At 65.4% G+C, this 17,493-nt stretch overlaps 2 protein-coding genes across 6 annotated transcripts in view; both read left to right on the forward strand.

Moving 5' to 3' along the window:
* EXD3 (exonuclease 3'-5' domain containing 3) overlaps positions 1-14,742 on the forward strand; it is a 76,459-nt gene extending 61,717 nt beyond the window's left edge. For all 5 annotated transcript variants that reach the window (XM_055330837.1, XM_055330864.1, XM_055330847.1 and 2 more), the window contains 3 exons: positions 8,775-8,868; positions 10,353-10,391; positions 10,566-14,742. In XM_055330837.1, coding sequence (XP_055186812.1) covers positions 8,775-8,868; positions 10,353-10,391; positions 10,566-11,029 — 597 coding nt within the window. In that variant the 3' untranslated portion in view covers positions 11,030-14,742. The remainder of the gene's footprint in view (positions 1-8,774; positions 8,869-10,352; positions 10,392-10,565) is intronic.
* Positions 14,743-15,569: 827 nt separating this feature from the next.
* Positions 15,570-17,322, forward strand: NRARP (NOTCH regulated ankyrin repeat protein). Its single transcript, XM_055325541.1, has one exon. It carries the CDS (start codon positions 15,917-15,919, stop codon positions 16,259-16,261), a length of 345 nt encoding a protein of 114 aa, XP_055181516.1. The 5' UTR covers positions 15,570-15,916; the 3' UTR covers positions 16,262-17,322.
* The last annotated feature ends 171 nt before the right edge of the window (positions 17,323-17,493 follow it).

Genomic DNA, 17,493 nt, shown 5'->3' on the forward strand with positions numbered 1-17,493 from the left:
CCTGGGGAGGTGAGCGAGACTCCCGGGGTAGCCACCCCCGGCACCCACGCCTAGAACCCAGGGCTGACCAGGGCACCAACTGCAGACCAGGGACCCATAGGAAGAGAGGCAGTGGCCGCTGACCCCGCCCCTCCCCAGCTTTTGTGCTCCATGGCCCCCAGCCCTGTTCCCACACTCGGCGCCCCCAGGGTCATGCAGGCACAAAGGCCACAGGAGGGGTGGCCGCCTCCCTGCGCTGGCAGAGACTCCGGCCTGCGGTCTGAGGCTGCAGGAGGAGGCCAGCGGGAGTAGCTGGCGGGTTGGGATGCTGTCCTGAGGCCTCAAGGTTTTGGCAGCAAAGGAGGCCGGCGCCCCCAGACCCGGGACGCAAGCCAGGGCAATGGCTGACAGCAGGGTGGGCCACCCCCAGGTTCTCCGTGCAGCCTGTGGGGCTACCCCCTGCCCTCCTCCCTCCCAGAGAAGCCCGCCCTGGGTTTCAGCCAGAGCCTGGCCTCTGTTCCCAGCAGAGGTCCCCTGAGGCTTGAGGACAAGGACCCCACTAGCCTGGCAGCACCCTGGCCTCCAGTGCCCCTGACCTGACCCCAGCCACTTCAGGAGGGATCCTGGCACTCCCGGGCCAGGTGACAGTCACACCTGCATCCTTGACACTGATGCAGGGCTGCCCCGCCCGGCAGTCAGCTGGCACTGCCCACTTCCCAGAGACCTTCACCCTCCCAGGGCCCCACAAATGGACCTATGCATGTCCACAGTAGGCCCGCTGCCCCTGGCCCACTCCTCCCTGGGCTGAGAGGAGGTCTGAAGCCCCATCCTATGCCTGTGGCCTTGAGACCTGCCCAGGCTTCTCTGGGCCAGCACCTGGCGAGGTCAGCATGTGAGTCCCCAGTGCAGCTCATGCTGGGCACTGCCTCCCCTCGTGTCTGTGTTGCCTCGGGATCCAGTGGTCAGTGATCATGTGCTTCTGATGGGCCTCCACGTCAGCGATCTGGGGTCCCCTCTGGACAGGGCTCTTCTGACTACCCCCTGAATGTTGATGGCAGAGTATTCACGTGTCCGTTCTGGAGGGTTTGACACACTTAAAGTTGAAATTCAGAGGGTACGGAGGCACCCACAGTGGGATGAGCACCAGCCCACAAGGCGCTTCCTGCTGCCTTGACGGCCGTGTGAGGGGACAGAGCACCAGTGCACATGCACAGGGATCCGTCCATGGTTGGGGTGTAGATGTCCACAGGTGTACGGACACTCAGCAAGCAGAGTGTTAGCGGCCTGGACAGTCACAACCATGGCCCCAAGTCAGGCGGTGTGCCCTGGGCCTGGGAAGCTGCTGCAGGCTAAGGACAGGCCACTGGGTTTGAGGGAAGGATAGCAGGCAGGGAGGTCCCCAAGCAAGCGCTGGCCCCCCAGGCAGGACCACCTGGGCCAGAGTGTCATCCATACTGGCCAACTGATAGCCAGATGTGGAAGAGGCCGGGCCAGGCCACACTGGTCATGTGGGCTCTCGGTGTCATCATCTGGGGTGGCTGTCCTTGACCTCTCGGACAGTAAGACAACGCCTGGCACCACAGACACAAGGTCTGGGGGTATGGCCGTGTCTCTGGGGCCCGAGGCCCTTGTACCTCTGCTCTGTGCCTCCGCCGGCTGCTGGCATGGTACCACTTCCCAAAGCCCGGGGCCATGGAGCTATCCAGAACCACCAGCTGGACATGGGGAAGGCCGGCTCTTAAACCTGCCACCCAGCAACCTGTACCGATGTGTGGGAAGCAGGGAGGACAGAGCCCCGATGATGGGCCTTCTTCGGCCCAGGGTTCTGGATGTTGGAGGGGGGGGGGGCGGTTGTGCCTCTGGGGCTGGGGCACCAGAGCAGCACACGCCCTCGGCTCAGGGACCCTGCGGCCGCCTCGGCCCCCCACAGCCAGGGCTGGGGTTAGTGGCAGGTTGAGACACACACCCTGATGTCAGCGCACCACAGCCCGCAGCTAAATCATACGAAATTCAAATTTCAGCGTCCATAAATAGTGTTCTTGGCAGCAGCCCCGCCTTGTGTTCCTACACTGCCCACAGCTGCTTTCTCAGGGACCTGGTGGCCCTTGCAGGGGACTGACCAATGCCCAGGGGCCTGACAGGCATCTGACAGGGGGCGGGGGCAGTCGGAGCCCCAAAGCAGGAGTGGGGCCCAGGAGCCAGGGGGCAGTGGGCCCCTAGGTGGGTGGCTGTGGGGCCTGGGTGAGACAGCCGGTCTGACTTCTGCAGACCCACTGTCCATGCGACCCTGGACATGGGAGGTGACACAGGCCCAACTGGCTGGCCTCAGGGTGTAAGGCAAGAGTTAGCCAGCCCCTTGGGGCTGTATGTAGAGGCAGCCATGGGCAGCCATGGACTGGATCTGGGGAGGGTCCTTGGGACCCCCAGACAAAGCAGGGTCTGTAAGACAGGGATGGCTCTGTCCATGTCCCAATGCGGCAGGGACCAGCAGATGATCAGCTGGTGCTGCAGGGCACCCTGAGGCTGGGGTATGTCTCCTTCCCTCGCTCTCCCACATTTCCTGAGGAGGGGCTGCAGTACCTGGAGTACCGTCAGGACAAGCAAATGCCCCAGGGGAGTGCCCCAGGGGCTCTGAGGGGAGCCAAGCATTGAGCATAGAGATTAGAATGTGGGGCCCTGCCCCTGGGCAGACGGGTATGACCACCGACCCTCTGAAGCACCCCACAGAGGGAGACAGACCTTGAACCCCTCCCTGGAGGTGGGGCGGGGGTGGCAAATGGAGGGCTCTGAGAAGGGGGGGAGGAGTCAGAGCGGGAGTCAGAGCCTCCGCCTCACACCAACCATCTTGGAAAACCCATTTCAAGGCACAGGTGGGGGGTGGGAAGGGCCGCCTCTCCTGGCCTGACTCAGTGGCCCCGGGAGGAGGCAGGAGGAAGGGCAGGGGACCCCTGCCCTGTACTCTGCCCCGCCATCCCCCCTTGCCAGAGCTCCCACCCCCTCCACCTGGTCTGCACCCCAGGGTGGCCGTCACTTCCTCCAGGAAGGCCTCCGGGCTCCCAGCCCCATCTCGGACTGTCATCACCCTTTGGAGGAGCACTTTGGGGCCCGGTGCCCCTGGCTGGGGACCCGGTGGGGCAGGGCGGCTGAGTGGGGAGACCCCGGGGCAGCTACAGACCCAGGCCGCCTGAGGATGCCGGAAAGCAGGGCTGCTGGGCTGGCGCGCCGGCCCCCGAGCCCCCAGCTTCCGTAGCTCCACACCCCGCCCCCCCGCGGCCCCAGGTGGGAGGCCCCCAGCCCCCTCCCGTCCTGGCGCGCGGGAAGGCGGTGCAGCCGTTGGCTTTTGAATCCGGGGCCGAGTCCTGAGTGGCCCTTTCAAAGCCGGCAGGCGGGGCCGTTCCCAGGCGCGCCCCGCCCCCGCCGCCCCTCCCCCCGCTTTCCCACGCGGCCCGGCCGCTGGCTGGTTCTCACGGCCCGCCGCCCCTCCCCCGTCTGGGAACGGCCGGGGTGCCCGGGCGGGGTGGGCGGCGCGCGGCGGGGTTCCCGCTGGGCCGGCCTGCAGGCTGCGGTCCCGGAGAGGGGCACCCCCCCTCCATGCTGCTCGACAGAGCCAGGCCAGGTGGTGGCCCGCACCTCAGGGGCAGACCTGGCCGCCACCGCCGCTGCTGCCACCGCAGTACTGACCCCTCACTGGGGTCTCCCTGGTCTCCGCCCTCACGCAGCCGGGAAGCCCAGGGCCCTAACGCCCTGACTTGTCAAATGCCGTTCGAGACCCTACCCCAGTGTGAACGCGGAAAATAATGACTAGCCCTCACCTGGAGACTGTTTCGGCCTGTACCTGACATTCCCATGGAGGGCCCAGCTCTCCCGGGCACTGACTTGGGGGGGGGGGGGACTGTCCCCTGTCAGGGAGAGGAAGCCAGGCAGGACGACTTGGCCACCTGCCCCCCCCCCCCCCCCCCCCCCGTTGCTCGCATCAGGTGGCCTGCAGGCCTGCCCTGCCCAAGGGAGCTGGGCCTCATCTACCAGCCCCAGATGGCCTGGGCTGCATTGTTGACCCTGCTGTCCCCCTGGGTCCAGGTCCCAAGCTGACCCTGGCTATTGGCTGGTGCACTTGGATGAGGAGCTTTCAGAAGCTAAGGTGCCCAAGATAGAGGAGTGGACACCAAGTAGGAAGCCCACCTGCCCGTCCTGTTTGTGACCACTTCCTGGGGCTCAGGCCTACAACCCCAGAGGGGCCTGGGGGAGGGGCTGTGACCCCCCCATATGCACCTGACCAGGGGCTGGTTGTCATGTGTGCTACATCCTGGGCACTATGTCTGCCATCACAGAGACCAGCAGGCTGAGAGACGTCCAGGGAGGCCATAGGGTGTTCAGCCTGGCCAGGGCTGGTGGGGCCCTCCATGCTGGTGGCCAGCCCTCCTTGCCTGAAGGCACAAGGACAGCTCTCTGGCTAGGGCCTCCACTCCCAGATCTGAGGCAGGTCCCCAGGAAGTCCAGGCAGCTCTCCGGTCCATGCAGCAGAAGGTGAACTGGGCTCAGGTGAACATGTGACATCCCATCCACTCACCTGGATACACCCCGTCACACAGGTCCTGTGTCCACACCTTAGAATACCCAGTCACACGCACTCCCGTTCACACCTCTGATACTGCTCACACACGGACACACGCTCAGCTCCTCTGATGCCGGGTGCTGAGGAGAAACACCTGCAGTGTACCAGCTCTCACACACGTGGGCGCATCCAGGCTTCATGGGGATGCGGACCCACTATGTGCCCCAGCACCTGGGCCCCTGCCCCCTAGGGACCCCGTGCAATGCTGACTCTGCCAGACCTATGCCCAGTCTGTGGAGATATTGTCCTGGCCCCACGGAGAGGATGGGCAGCAGCCAGTTCAGGGAGGGGCTAGGCCCCTGGGAACTGCCCTTCCTGGACATGGGGGCAGGGCAGACATTGTAGCGAGGCCCCTGCAGGGCTGCCGTCCCAGGTCACAGACATCAGCGGTGGAGGTCACCGGTTGGAGGGCCAAGAGGCTGCTTCACAGTCAGAAGAGCATTATTGTTGGGTTTGTTGGCATTTTTTAAGATTTTATGTATTGGAGCATGCAAGAGCGCACAGGAGCAGACTAGTATGCACAAGCAGGGGTGGGGGTTAGGGGCAGAAGGAGAGGGAGACGCACATTCTCCCAACCCTAAGCAGGGAACCCCATGTGGGGCTCGATCCCAGGACCTAAGCCCAAGGCAAGTGCTTAGCTGAGCCACCCAGGCGCCCGTCGTTGTTGGGTCTGGAAACCTTCCCACACAGGCCAGTACAGCACCCCCTGCCGCACTCCCCCCAGCAGGGTGGGGATGACTCCCCACAGATGCCCTGCGAACCTCAGCTGTCAGCCAGACCCACTGCAGCCACGAGCCTGCAGGGTCTTCCTTGGCAAAGCTGGCTGGTGTGCCGGTCAGGGAGAAGGCCGCAGCTCCGCAGCCGTGCTCTGCCCCGGAACCACATCTCCTTTGGGGGCAGATGGCTCAGGGCCTCACAAGGCATTGCCTGCAGGGTGTGGGAGTGCACGGTGTGGAGTACACCCAGGGGGCTTCAGGCCGAGGTGTCAGGCTAACACCCCGCGGCCAGGAGTCTTTCATCCCAGCCCTCCGGCCCTGCACCTGGCACCATTTGTTGGGGGGTGGCTCTGTGGGGGTGGGTCACGGTGCATGAGCCAGCCCAGGAAAGCCTGGGACACAAGTGTGGACGGTAAGGGGAGGTAGCTCTCGGCAGGGACCAAATGGGCAGAAAACACTGCGGGAGCTATACCCCTGTGTCCTGCAGCCCCTCCAGGGCGCCCCTCCTCTGACGTGAGCCTTGGAGATGCTGGTCCCAGGAGAGGTGTGCCCTGGGAAGGTGCCGGAAATGGAAACTCTTCTCCTTGCCATGCTAGCTTTTCCCACCAGGTGGTGGGATGAGGGCAGGTTTAGTTTCTTCTTTTCTATGCTTTTCTATGCTTTTCTCTCGTTCTCCCAATTTGCTCTAAAGGAGCAAGAAATGGCCTGTTACTCTAGAGCATGTCACAGCTTCTGAGCCGAAGCTCCCATCCGCCCTGCCTGTGGAGTCAGAAAATCCCAGAATGCAGCCTCCCGGGGTAGGGGCTCAAGGCCGGACACATTTGCCATCCAGCAGGAGTGAGGTTGCTGTTATCCGCCCGTTGTTCGGCCCCCAGGCTGAGTAGTAGCCCCAACAGCAGGCACTCTCGTGGCCTGGGCCCAGTTCCCAGCTGGGAGGGGGGGCCCTCGCACCCCACTGTGCCAGGTGCCCACTGGGCAGGGAATTGGGGGCAAGTCTGCAGTGGGGGCAGGGAGCCACCCCACATCCTTCTTGCTGCCCCGCACCCTTGGAACACGGGGTCTGTGCCAGGCCCCATGCCTGGTGAGCCCCAGGTGAGGCTCACATCCTACCCTCCTCTCACCCTCAGCCCCCGACTTGCTGAGGCTCAGGGCCCAGCGATGTTTATAGGCCACCATCAGTCCCCAGGGGACAACGTCCCACTCATGGGCTCATCCTGGGAAGCCCCCAGGGAGCCAGAGGGTCCCAAGTAGGGATGGCGTGGCGGGTGTTGGCCCTGAGCAGCTGCAGGAGCTGTGGAACCAGGCAGGCAGGTGGCCCCCTGACACGGGGACACCAGAAGCCTTCCCGGCCCCTCCTGCCCCCTCCCACCCAGCCAGGCTCTGGGGGTGGAGACCAGGCTGGACCCATGGAACTGGACCACCCAGCCCTTGTCTGGGCCTCCCCAGGACCCCCACTGCCATCTGCCTGGACCCCCTGGCATCCCGAGCTAGGGTTTGGCCATCCCACAGGGAAGAATGGGTATGACTTAGGTAGTACATGCTCACACAGCTTCCCCTGGGGGTCCATGTGAGGACCCTGGTGCGATGCCCTCAGAATGAGTGGGTGTCAGGAGGGGGCCTCTGCTGGACTGGCACGGGGCCCACAACGCAGCCCAGGCTAGGCTGTGAGCCCCGAAGAGCAGCCCCTCAGCCTTGGTGAGGGTGGCCACTGCCTGCCCACAGCAGGTGGTCAGAGGAGAGTTGCTGGGCTGGGGGGGATGGGGTGTGGGGGAGTGGTGGGGGACGACAGAGATGGAGGAGAGGCTTTCCTGCAGATGCGGAATGCAGGGCAGAGAAGGGGTGAGCGCACAGAACCGGCTCTTCCAGCTGGAGGTGGGGGTAGGGCAGGGCTCCCAGGGCCCTACGGGGTGACAGCAAGGGCCCTGACAGTGGGCAGAAGCCGTGGGAAAACCTGCTCTGGTGGTTCCCGAGGGTGGGGCCAGGTCCTCGCGGATGGCACCGGCCGTTTGTCTGCTTGCAGTGACTCAGCATGAGCTGGCCACCCCGCCCAGGTGTGCACCCCAGGCCTAGGCCCACGACAGGCTCCCACCCCACTGCCTGGGCTCTGTCTGTCTACACCTACTGGCTCTGACCCCTCAGGGAGCCTGGCCAGGGAGAACGTGGATCTCCGTGGGGGACAGCCCTGGCTGCCAGAGACTCTACTGCCCTCTTGCTCTCCATCCTTCCCCAACCGGGCCTGGAGTGACCACAGGTCAGACCTGCGGCCAGCAGTCCGTCTGCACCCCTGCCCCAGGAGGGTCCCTGGATCCGTGTGCTGGGGGCCAGGCCCCGCAATGCACCCCCTGTGCCACAGGCAGGCCCAGGGTCCAGTTGGCAGGGGCAGCCGAGGTGGGGATAGGAGGCCCCCCAGAGGCAGCAGGAAGGGTCTTGCCCAGGCTCAGCCCTCCCTGGCCCCACCTAGGCTGCCTGCCCACACCCGCGGAGGCGACCCCACCCACCCAGCACTCCCAGGCCCTGGCTCCTCGTGCTGGATGTGGAGCCACGAGGCCACAGGTAAAGTAAGTTCAGTGTCGAAAGGCCCGTGGGAAAAGGGCGTGTGGGGGCAGGGAGGGCACCGCCTCTGACATGGGCACCTGGGGCTCCAGGGACCTATGGCTGCCGCCTGCCCTCCCCAGAGGCCATGTCCTCCAGGAGGGGGCCAAGAGCCATCACATGTGTGCAGGTCAGGGCCCCCCTCCCAGGGCCTGGGAGCCCCCGGCCCAGCTCCAGCTCATTGTCCGGAAGGCCCTGACCAGAGTGCACGTCTCTGCGGCACCCCACGCCTACCTGCCTGGGAGCCAGGTCTCCAGGCACCGGCTCCTTCCCCACCTCCCCCTGGGGGTCCTGGGGCCCCTCACCCTGGCAAGTGGCAGGCTGTGCCCAGGAGCCCCTGACTCCACCAGGGTTGTCACCAGGTCAGCAGGGCTGCACGGAGCTCCCCACAGCATATCCCTGGCCAGGCTCCCCACAGCATATCCCTGGCCAGGACCCCAAACAGGAGCAAAAGTGACTTCCATCTCGATCGCTCACCAACATGGCCATTGAGAAACACGGACACTGAGATAGCCTGGGTCCCCCCAGACCAGCAGAGGGTCAGCTGAGGGGCTGCTTACCTGAGCCTTTGATGTTGGGCCCTGTGTCCCCTACCACAGCCCAGCCCAGGGCCTGGCTTTGCCCTCAAGACTCTGGGGTTGGGGAAATGATGGCAGAGTCCCACAGGGTCCCGGGAGCCAGAAGAGGCTGCCCAGGGGCTGTAAGGATCCAGTCCAGTCAAGGAGAGCTCCCAGGAGGTGGTGTGCCCTGTCTTGCAGGGAGAGGAAGGGATGTGTCATGTGTCTCTGGCCAGACCCAGCACTGTAAGAGCATGAGGCCGCAAGTGGGCACATGGAAGGGTTCCCACCTGGCCTCAGCATCCCCTCTGTCCTCAGGCCTGTAACTGTGACCGGTACCTGAAGGTCTCCAAGGACATGATGAGGCAGCTGGTGCGGCTCGGCAGCCCCCAGGAAGATGCCCACAGCACAGGTGTGTGCGCCCCACGGGGTTGGCCATAGGCTCTGTGGGGTCTGGGGATGGGGCAGGGGCCCAACCCCTGGATGCTCCTAGGGCTAGAGCGCCAGCTGGCGGATGTGCGGAGCCCAGCACCTGCAGAGGCCACAGGCCCAGGGGCATGAGGCCCGGACACACAGCCCCTCAGGGTGCTGTCATCCACGTCTCCCCAGCAGGGCAGGCACACGTGCCATCGTTCCCATGCACACGCTGGGGCGCACATGCAGGTGCTTGCACACCTGTGCACTGAGGGCACCTGCTAAGCAATCTGAAGGCAGACGAGCCCTGGACAGACAGGAAGGAGGGCAAAACCCAGATGTCCCCCCAACTAGGGGCCCAGCCTCAGTTTCCATTCTTGTAAAGCTGGAAAGAAGAGGGTACAGAGCCCCCGGAGACTTTGCAGTTGTTGCCCAGGGCAGGGGTGTGCCCTGCCGCTCCCAGGCTCAGTTAAGGGCAGGGTAGGATGCACAGGGACACTCCCTGGGGGCCAGCCTGAGGCCTGGGTGCCTCTCCAGGGTCTGGGGCCAGAGCAGGGGCCACCCACTCAGCAGGAAGGCTATCCCCATGACCTGTGTCCAACCCCCAGGGCTGTTGCCTCTTCACAGTGTGGCCTTGATGTGTTTGGGGCCCAGAAGGGGAGTAGAGCATGCGCAGTGCCCTCATGGACCATGTCCTCCGTAGGCTGTGCCCTCCGTGGGCACCCAGGGCTTCCGTCCCCTCAGGGCCTCTGGCACCCCACCCAGAGGCCCACACCTATGCTGGGGTGGTGGACAGGCATCCTGCAGGCCATCTGGTATCCTAGGGGCCTCAGGGAGAGGCTGAGGGCAGACCGGCCAGAGAGGGAGGCCAGGTGGAGGTTGTGGCCACGCTGGGTTCCCCAGAGGCAGTGGGGCTTGGGTGGGGGGCTCATCCAGTCAGGCCCCGGCTGTGGTCTACCTGGAGCTGCCTGTGCAGGAATGTTTGCTGAGCACAGTATGAAGGTCAGCAGAACCCGGAGGACACTGCCCTCACCCATGCCACTGCTCCTCTGCTGCGGCTGCCCTCAGCCCTATGCCGTGGCCTGGCCACCTCCCTGAGTGCCAGTGGGCCCCCGGCGCCCCGGCTGCCACAGTGCGTGCTATTAGGAGCTGCACTCCTAGGCAGGGCAGTGGCTTATCTGCTCATCACCACAGAGGGATGCTCCCGCCCCCACCCGCTGTTCCCAGGCCCCCAAGTGCCCTAATCAGCCAATCTCACGCCCAGAACTTGTTTCCCAAGGACCTTTGAGCCCCAAGAACGTTCCAAGGTGTGAGTTCCCATGGGAGGGGCCCAGGCTGGCACCATGGCTCCTCAGCCCCCTGCCCTTCGCCCTTTCTGCTAAGGGTGGTAGAGAAGCTGGGCACTTGGAGGTGACCAGTGGGCCCAGAGGCATCCAGGCCCTGTTCTGGGGACCGTCCCCGACGTCCTGGATTGATTCACAGGTGACAAGGCTGACCGGAGTGAGGACTTACAGGATGCAGGTGAGGTCACGTGGGGATCCTGACACCCATACCCAGCCCAAGACGGTCTGTGTGCTCAGTGAGGGGTGGTGTGCATCCCCAGTGGGGAGAGCCAGGGGTCTGTAAGATGAGGCAGAGGATGAGGTGGCACACACGCCCAAGGCTGAGAGCTCAAAGTGGCCCCGACACCTGCAGGCGATGCCCCCGACGAGGCCCCCAGAGGGGGCTACACCTCTCACCTGCCTTGCCGCTGGCTGGAGGCAGCTGACCTGCAAAGCCACGCGCCTGCCACCCTGGCCAACGGCACCCGGCTGCAACTGGCGAGGGTCCCGGAGGGCGTGCTGTGGCAGCCCGACTTGCGGCACTTCTACTGCTGCTCGGGCTGCGGCAAGGTCTTCTGGGAGGGCTCCCACCTGGGCCGTGTCACCTCGCACTTCAGCGAAGTCCTGAACAGTGCCGCCGGCTCCCAGAGGCAGCCCAAGCCCCCTGGCCCAGCCAGCGGCCCCCCAGCACAACGCCCCAACCCCGCTGGCCTGGTCCCCTGGCCGAGGCAGGACCACCCTGACCTACACGGACCCAGTGCCCACCCCAGAATGCTCCAGATTGCCAGCAGGACCCCCGCACAGAGCACAGCTCAGGGGGACACGGTCTGCCCATAGTCAGGATGCTCACACCCTGAGGAAGGTGGGAAGGACATGCCTGGTAGAGGGCACTGCATAAAGGCCCCAGGGGTGGGACCCAAGTGGCTCCCCGTCCCCAGGACTCTGCAGGCTGCGGGAGGTGGGGGACACACAGGCCCCCTGTGCCGGTGGTCCACTCCCTTTGCTGTGATAGCAGACGCACTCCCCACCCCACTAGCCCATTCTGCTGGCCTCCCCAGGCCTCCCCTTCCCCCGAGCAGGTCCCAGCCAGGCCAGCCTCAGGACCCTCCAGCTCCCCCTCCAGTCCCAGGGACTCTGCTAGGCAGGCTCTTCAGGCCAGATGTGGGGGGGCTTCCTGGGGTTAAGCCCCAGCCCCACCTGGTGCCTGAGGCAGGGCAGCCCCCCTTGTGGAAGACATCCATGTGTACTGGAAGGCCGGGGCCTGGAGGGAAGGCAGCGCCTCTGAGTCTGCGACCCTGGCCCCCCGCTGGCCGGAGCTTGACCCCACAGGCCTCCCCCACTCAAGGCTGGGTGGCCTCCTCTCCTGCAAGAGGGCAGCAGCCGAAGCCCCAAGGGGCCCCTGCACACAAGAGCCCCCTCCTCAGCTTTAGGAAGCAGCTGCTTTTCCACCCACCAGAGGGAAACTGAGGTGCTGGCACCCCAGGGCCCTGCAGGCCTCACTGCCAGGTGGGTGGGGAGAGGAGCCAGACTGCATCTTGCCCTCGCTGCCTCCTCCTGGCTCACCCCCCAGGAATGTGTGCTCCCCCCCTCCACATCCCTTTCCTGTCCTTCCTGCCTTGAGCGGAAACCAGCTCAGATTTGGCTGAGGAGCCCAGGCGGAAACCTCGGGGGGCCGCTGGGGCTGGGGGCTGGAGCAGGGCCGCCGTCTGTGCCCAGAGTGGGTGCACCTGTGGGCCCAGGTACCAGGTGGGCTCTGGCCATGCTCAGGGCCAGGGTCAGGCCACAGGGTGTGCATGCAGGGGCTCCTCCCGCAGGCCACACAGACGTCCCACCATCTTCCCTGTCCTCTGCTTCCCCGGAAGTGCCCACTGGGCTCCAGGGCATGCCTGGGCTGGCTGCAGCTGGTGCCCCTGCTCAGATGGAGAGGCCAGGAGGCCCCGGGGACAGGGCCAGGCTGAGTGGGCATTGTGTCTGGGCCAAGTGTGCACGCTGGCCTTCTGGTCACTGCTGGGCTGTTGAGGTGAGTGGGTTGGCCAGGCCCCACCAGGGCCAGGCACCCTCTGTGGTCGGGGTACTGCTTCCTAGAGCCAGAGCAGCACCGAATCCTGTCCTAGGAGGCAGCCCAAGCTTGCTCCTCCCCAGGGGGTCAGGAGGAAACCCCCGGGGGTGCTGGCCCCCGCTGCCCACCCCCCTGCTTCCTGGAGACTCTGCCCTGAGGCCCTGGTGTCAAGGGCAGCTGGTCCTCAACAGAAAAAGGCCAGAGCAGGGGCAGCACGGGGAGACCAAGTGTCCTTCTTGCCCAGCACCCCTGCCCCGGGTGCCCCTCATGGCCTCGCCTGTACCATCCCACCTGCCTCCCCACCTCCCCAGCCCTCTGCCACCCAGCCTAGCTCTGGGGCCACCCTGGTCCTGACCATCTGGGGTCAGGCCAGCAGCCTCTTAAGGCCCCACCCCAGGCCAGGGGTCAGGCACCGTGCTGGCAGGGTGGGCTGGGGCCCTGGTGCCAGGCGCTGCCCCGAGCAGCCGAGCAGCCGGTGGGGCAGGCCAGAGCTGCGCAGGGATTGTCTGCCCCAGTTCCTGCCCTGGGCGTCCTTCCTCCGCTCTGGCCGAGGGCTGAGTGTTTGTTATTTGATCTCTATCCTCTCGGCCCTTCTACCAGGTGTCTGGGCTGCTGGGAAGAAACACTCTCCTCTTTCCCACGCTCCCCGACACATTTTAATGAATTAGCTGGAAGCCCCGCCCCCGCCCGTCCGCCCGCGCGCCCTCCCTCCCCCGCCTAGTGCTTAAGGGGGCCGCAGGCCCTGGCCCAGCTCCGGCCGCGGCCTCCCCTGCGGCCCTCCCCCGCCGCCAGACCCTGCCAACGAGCTGCCGGCACCCACTGCTCCGGCTCCTCCCCCAAGGCCCTGCAGGCAGCACCCCTGCACCACATCCTGGGAGCAGATGCAGAGGACCGGCCTGCCTATGGAGCCCGGGTTCAGGCGACCCCCACATACCCGGGGTCAGGGCTTTCTCCCCCAGAGCCAGGGAAGCGCCTGCCTGTTTGTGGAAGTGAAGACAGCACTGAGAAAAGCTGCAGATGCCCAAGGGGGTCGCTCGGGGCCCAGGCAGGGCCTGGCCAATGGCAGGCTTCTCCCCCTCCCTCCAGGGCATTTGGAACAAATGTCCTCCTTTCTCTTTCTCGGAACATCCCTTGGGCAAACATTTAGGAGGCAGTGCCCTGCAAGCCCTTCTTCCCCTCCTGTCCTAGGATGGGGCAGCCCCTAGGGAGTGGGTCAGAGCTGCTCAGAATGCAGTGACTGCCCTGCCACGGAATCCCATCAGCCCCTAGGGACAGTGTGACCCTCACCTGAACTCCACAAGGGCAGGCCCAGCTGCACCTGTCTGACTCTCACCCCGAGCCCTGCGCGTGTGAACCTCAGGCCAGACTCATGGCCACTGTGGCCATGCCGCCCTGGCTGGGGACACCCAAACCACCGATTTAATGGCTTGCAGTGGCAGCCGCGCATTCCCACACGCAGCTCACAGGGCCCCTTTGTCTGCCCTCCCTGACGCTGGCGCGGGTATTCCTGGGACTTTGCTCCCAGGCTCTGCCTGGGCCCAAGAGGGTCTCTGAGATGCCCTTCTTCAGGTCAGGTGACCTGAGCCCACATGGGCTGGGGCCTGGCTTCGAACGAGCCACCCTCGGGGGACCGCCTTGGGCATGGCCAGAGCTGGTGCACGTTCCCAGCATGCTGCCCCCATGCCCAACCCTGTTCCAGGGAGAAGCAGACAGCAGGGTAGCATGTGCTGCCTAGCATCCCAGCCCTGCACAGGGTCACGTGCTTACCACTCTGAGGGTCACTGTCCAGAGGTTTCTGTGGGCCCCAGTGGACAGGGCCTGGCCCTCTTCCCTGGTGCTGGGGTGGTCGGGGGCCCCAGCTTCAAGGTGTCCACAGTCCAGCGGCACCTGTTCCCAGGCCCTCTTACTGGACCCAGGGACACTTCCTGTTAAGAGGAGTGTCCTGATCGCAGTCCCCTCCCAGGTCACACCCACAGCTGGCCCTAGCGCAGGGCTCTGTGGGGCACTTCTGCGGGGGGAAGTCAGGCCTCGCAGAACTCCTGGACCACCAGCTGGACCACTGGCCTCAGGGAGACCAGCGAGTAGGACTCCGGGAGCTCTGGCTGCCAGAAGGGCCCTGGAGGGTCAGCTACGGTCATGTCTCAGCTTGGCAGACTAGAGGCAGCCAGTCCTGGGTTGGCCTTGCCCAGTTTTTCCTGTGGTTTGGCTGTGACTTTTCTAGGGCACAGAGCAAGATGGGGGTACCACTGCATGTGTGCAGACACTCATGGGCCCCCCCAGACAAGACCCAAGCGGGGTGGGCTCCCCAGATAAGGCCCGCAACTGCCTCCTGGGACTGGGAACTGGTCTCCTCCTGCTGCCCAAGGCCTGCTGCTCTGAGACTCATTCCTGCCCAATTTCCAGACACCACAGCCCAGCTATAAACTGTAAAACCCTAATGAGGAAATTTGGTGGCAGTATTAGAGCATCAATAAAATATGGGTTTACAGTTTGAAAATGAGTCATTTCTGTGTTTCCCTTCCAAGCAGCCCTTGGTGGCTTACCTGGGGCTGCTCATCCGGCCAGGCCTGGCCTACTCCTGCAGCTGGAGGTGGCCCAGCAGAGGGAAACAGGCCCTGAGGTCCCACTGACTAACCTGCCCCCTCTGGAGGAGCTTCTGAGCCGGGGTGGGATGTAGGGGGGCAGCCCCCCCAGCCTCCTCAGGTGGAGAACCTGCTCCTTCATCAGGGCAGGGCCTCAGGGTTTGTGGAGTCAAGGCGGGGTCACCCAGGCCGCCAAAGAAGCCTTCCTCCCCCCACCCCCGTGCGGGAAGGACTGCATGGCTGAAGTGACAAGACCGAGCTGTTCATGGAGTTGGCCCCGCGCGTGGACCCGGGGTCCTGGGGCCCAGGCCTGGCCAGTCTCGTCGCCGCGCACCCGGAGAGCTGGGGACCCCAGCCCCCCGGATCTGAAATGTTCCCGAGCCCCCACCCTGGGGAGGCCGCGCTTGGCCGGGATCGTGCCGGGGTCTGCGCGAGCGGGCAGCTTGCGGTTCCCCGGGTGGCCACAGGAAGAGCAGGCGGGACGACGGCGGAGATGCGGGGAGCCGGGGGCGCAAGGATCCAGGACGCCCCGCAGCCCGGCACCGCCACCTGGCCCCGAGCCGGCGACCAGCGCCCCCTGCGGCGAAGCGCGCGGCCGCCGGGGCACGCCCCGCCCAGCCCCGCCCCCACGTGGGCGCCGCCCAATCGTAGGGCCGCCGGCGTGCGCGTCACCGGCGCCCTATTGTTATGCAAATATAAAGGGGGGGTAAAAGGCGCCCCGGCGCGGCGGGCGGGCGAGTGCAGCTGCGCGTGGGGAGGCGCGTGGGGTCTGCGTGGGAGCCGCAGCGAGCAGGGACCCGGAACGCGCGGCGGCGCCGCCGGGCCCACCGGCCCCCGCGAGCGCAGTGCCCGCCCCGGTCGCCCGCCCGCCCGGGCGCGGCTGGATGCGGCGGGGGCCCGGCGGCGGCGGCCCCCGGCCCCCAGCGCCCGGAACGCCCAGGGGCGGCGTGCGGGGCCCGGGGGCTCCGCGCCCTCCATGCGCCCCGGCGCGCCCCGAGACAGCCAGGGGCCCGTGCCGCAGCCGCAGCCGCCGCCGCCCGCGCTGAGCCCCGGCACGGCCCGCGGCCCGCGTCCGGCGGCAGCATGAGCCAGGCTGAGCTGTCCACCTGCTCGGCGCCGCAGACGCAGCGCATCTTCCAGGAGGCCGTGCGCAAGGGCAACACGCAGGAGCTGCAGTCACTGCTGCAGAACATGACCAACTGCGAGTTCAACGTGAACTCGTTCGGGCCCGAGGGCCAGACGGCGCTGCACCAGTCGGTCATCGACGGCAACCTGGAGCTCGTGAAGCTGCTGGTCAAGTTCGGCGCGGACATCCGCCTGGCTAACCGCGACGGCTGGAGCGCGCTGCACATCGCCGCGTTTGGCGGCCACCAGGACATCGTGCTCTATCTCATCACCAAGGCCAAGTACGCGGGCGGCGGCCGGTGATGCCCGCCGGGACCGGACGTGGGCCTCGAGCGTGTCGCCTGCTGTACCTTCCCGCCAACTACCTCGGTGCGCACCGCGGCCACCACGAGTCCAGCGCGCGCGTCCGCGCCCACGGGGGGGCCCGGCGTCGCCGCTCCCGCGCGGCCGCCCGGACCTGGGCCGAGGGCTGCCCACGGCCGCCGCTGCCGCCGCCTGGCTGGGGGAAGGGGCGGTGCTCGGGCTGCAGCCCCTTTGAAATCTGAGTCTGGCCACCAGCGAGTTCGGAGTCCCGAGACACCGGATCCTCCGGTCCATGCGTTTCTCCGGAGGCGGAAGGCGGGCGGCGGGGCTCGGGGGTCCGGGCGCCCCGCCGCCTGCAGGACCCGCGGCCGAAGCCCGCCGCCCGGGCCCGGACGCGCGACCGTGGGGACGCTCCGCTCTTCTGCGGCTCCAAACTATTTATCCTGTGTGTGCACATTGTGGGTGCAGTTTGTGCGACTGATTTTTGTTGTTGTTTGGAAAATACTGTGCGTGGTCAACGTGGTTGTGGGGGGAAGATGCGTTTTTATTTTCCTAGTCCTAAAACTTAAAAAAACTTGAGTCTGTCATTTCTTGGTTGCACTGAAAACACCGCCCAGCCTGATGGTTTTCCCGTGCGAGGCCCCCTCCCCGCCCCCGCCACTCCTCCCTTCCCTCCCCCCCTTACACGCGGACATATCCTCGGAGCGCGACTGGGGAGCCCCGGGCCTCCCTCTGCCCTCTCCCGTGGGAGGCCGTGCCCCGACCCTGCTGGCTTTGCAGAGGCTCCTCGGGGGCTGGGGTGGCGTGAGGCCTTTTATAGCGACTTCTATTCTAGGTAGTTGGTTGCACACTTTTTTAAAAAAAGTAAATGGATTTGCCACGATTAAATGTCATAACATTTATGACAGAATATAAAATATTAACATATTTTAAGCCAAGTTTTAGGTGTATTTGTTGAATCTTGGTTATAAACCCAATTTTAAAGGGCGTTGTATCCAGCGTTGTGAAGGCAACAGTGTACCCATATTTATATTTTTATAAAATACCTATAAGACTGTGAATCTCTTGTGCTAATTGCTGAGTGAGTTGAAGGACTGTGTTGTCTTCAGCCTCCCGGAGCCGCCCGGACCCGATTCGAATCCCGACGTGGGGGAGGGGCCGCGCGGGGACCTGGGCCGGGGCGGGGCTTCTGCGTCACTATTCCCGAAAGGCGCCCTTCCTGGTCTCCGAGG

The sequence above is a fragment of the Nyctereutes procyonoides genome, unplaced genomic scaffold, assembly GCF_905146905.1.
Source record: "Nyctereutes procyonoides isolate TBG_1078 unplaced genomic scaffold, NYPRO_anot_genome, whole genome shotgun sequence".
In the NCBI taxonomy this organism is placed as follows: domain Eukaryota; kingdom Metazoa; phylum Chordata; class Mammalia; order Carnivora; family Canidae; genus Nyctereutes; species Nyctereutes procyonoides.

Excerpts from the sequence above, each read along its gene's own strand:
- NRARP (XM_055325541.1), top strand. The coding sequence starts at position 15,917 with ATGAGCCAGGCTGAGCTGTCCACCTGCTCGGCGCCGCAGACGCAGCGC.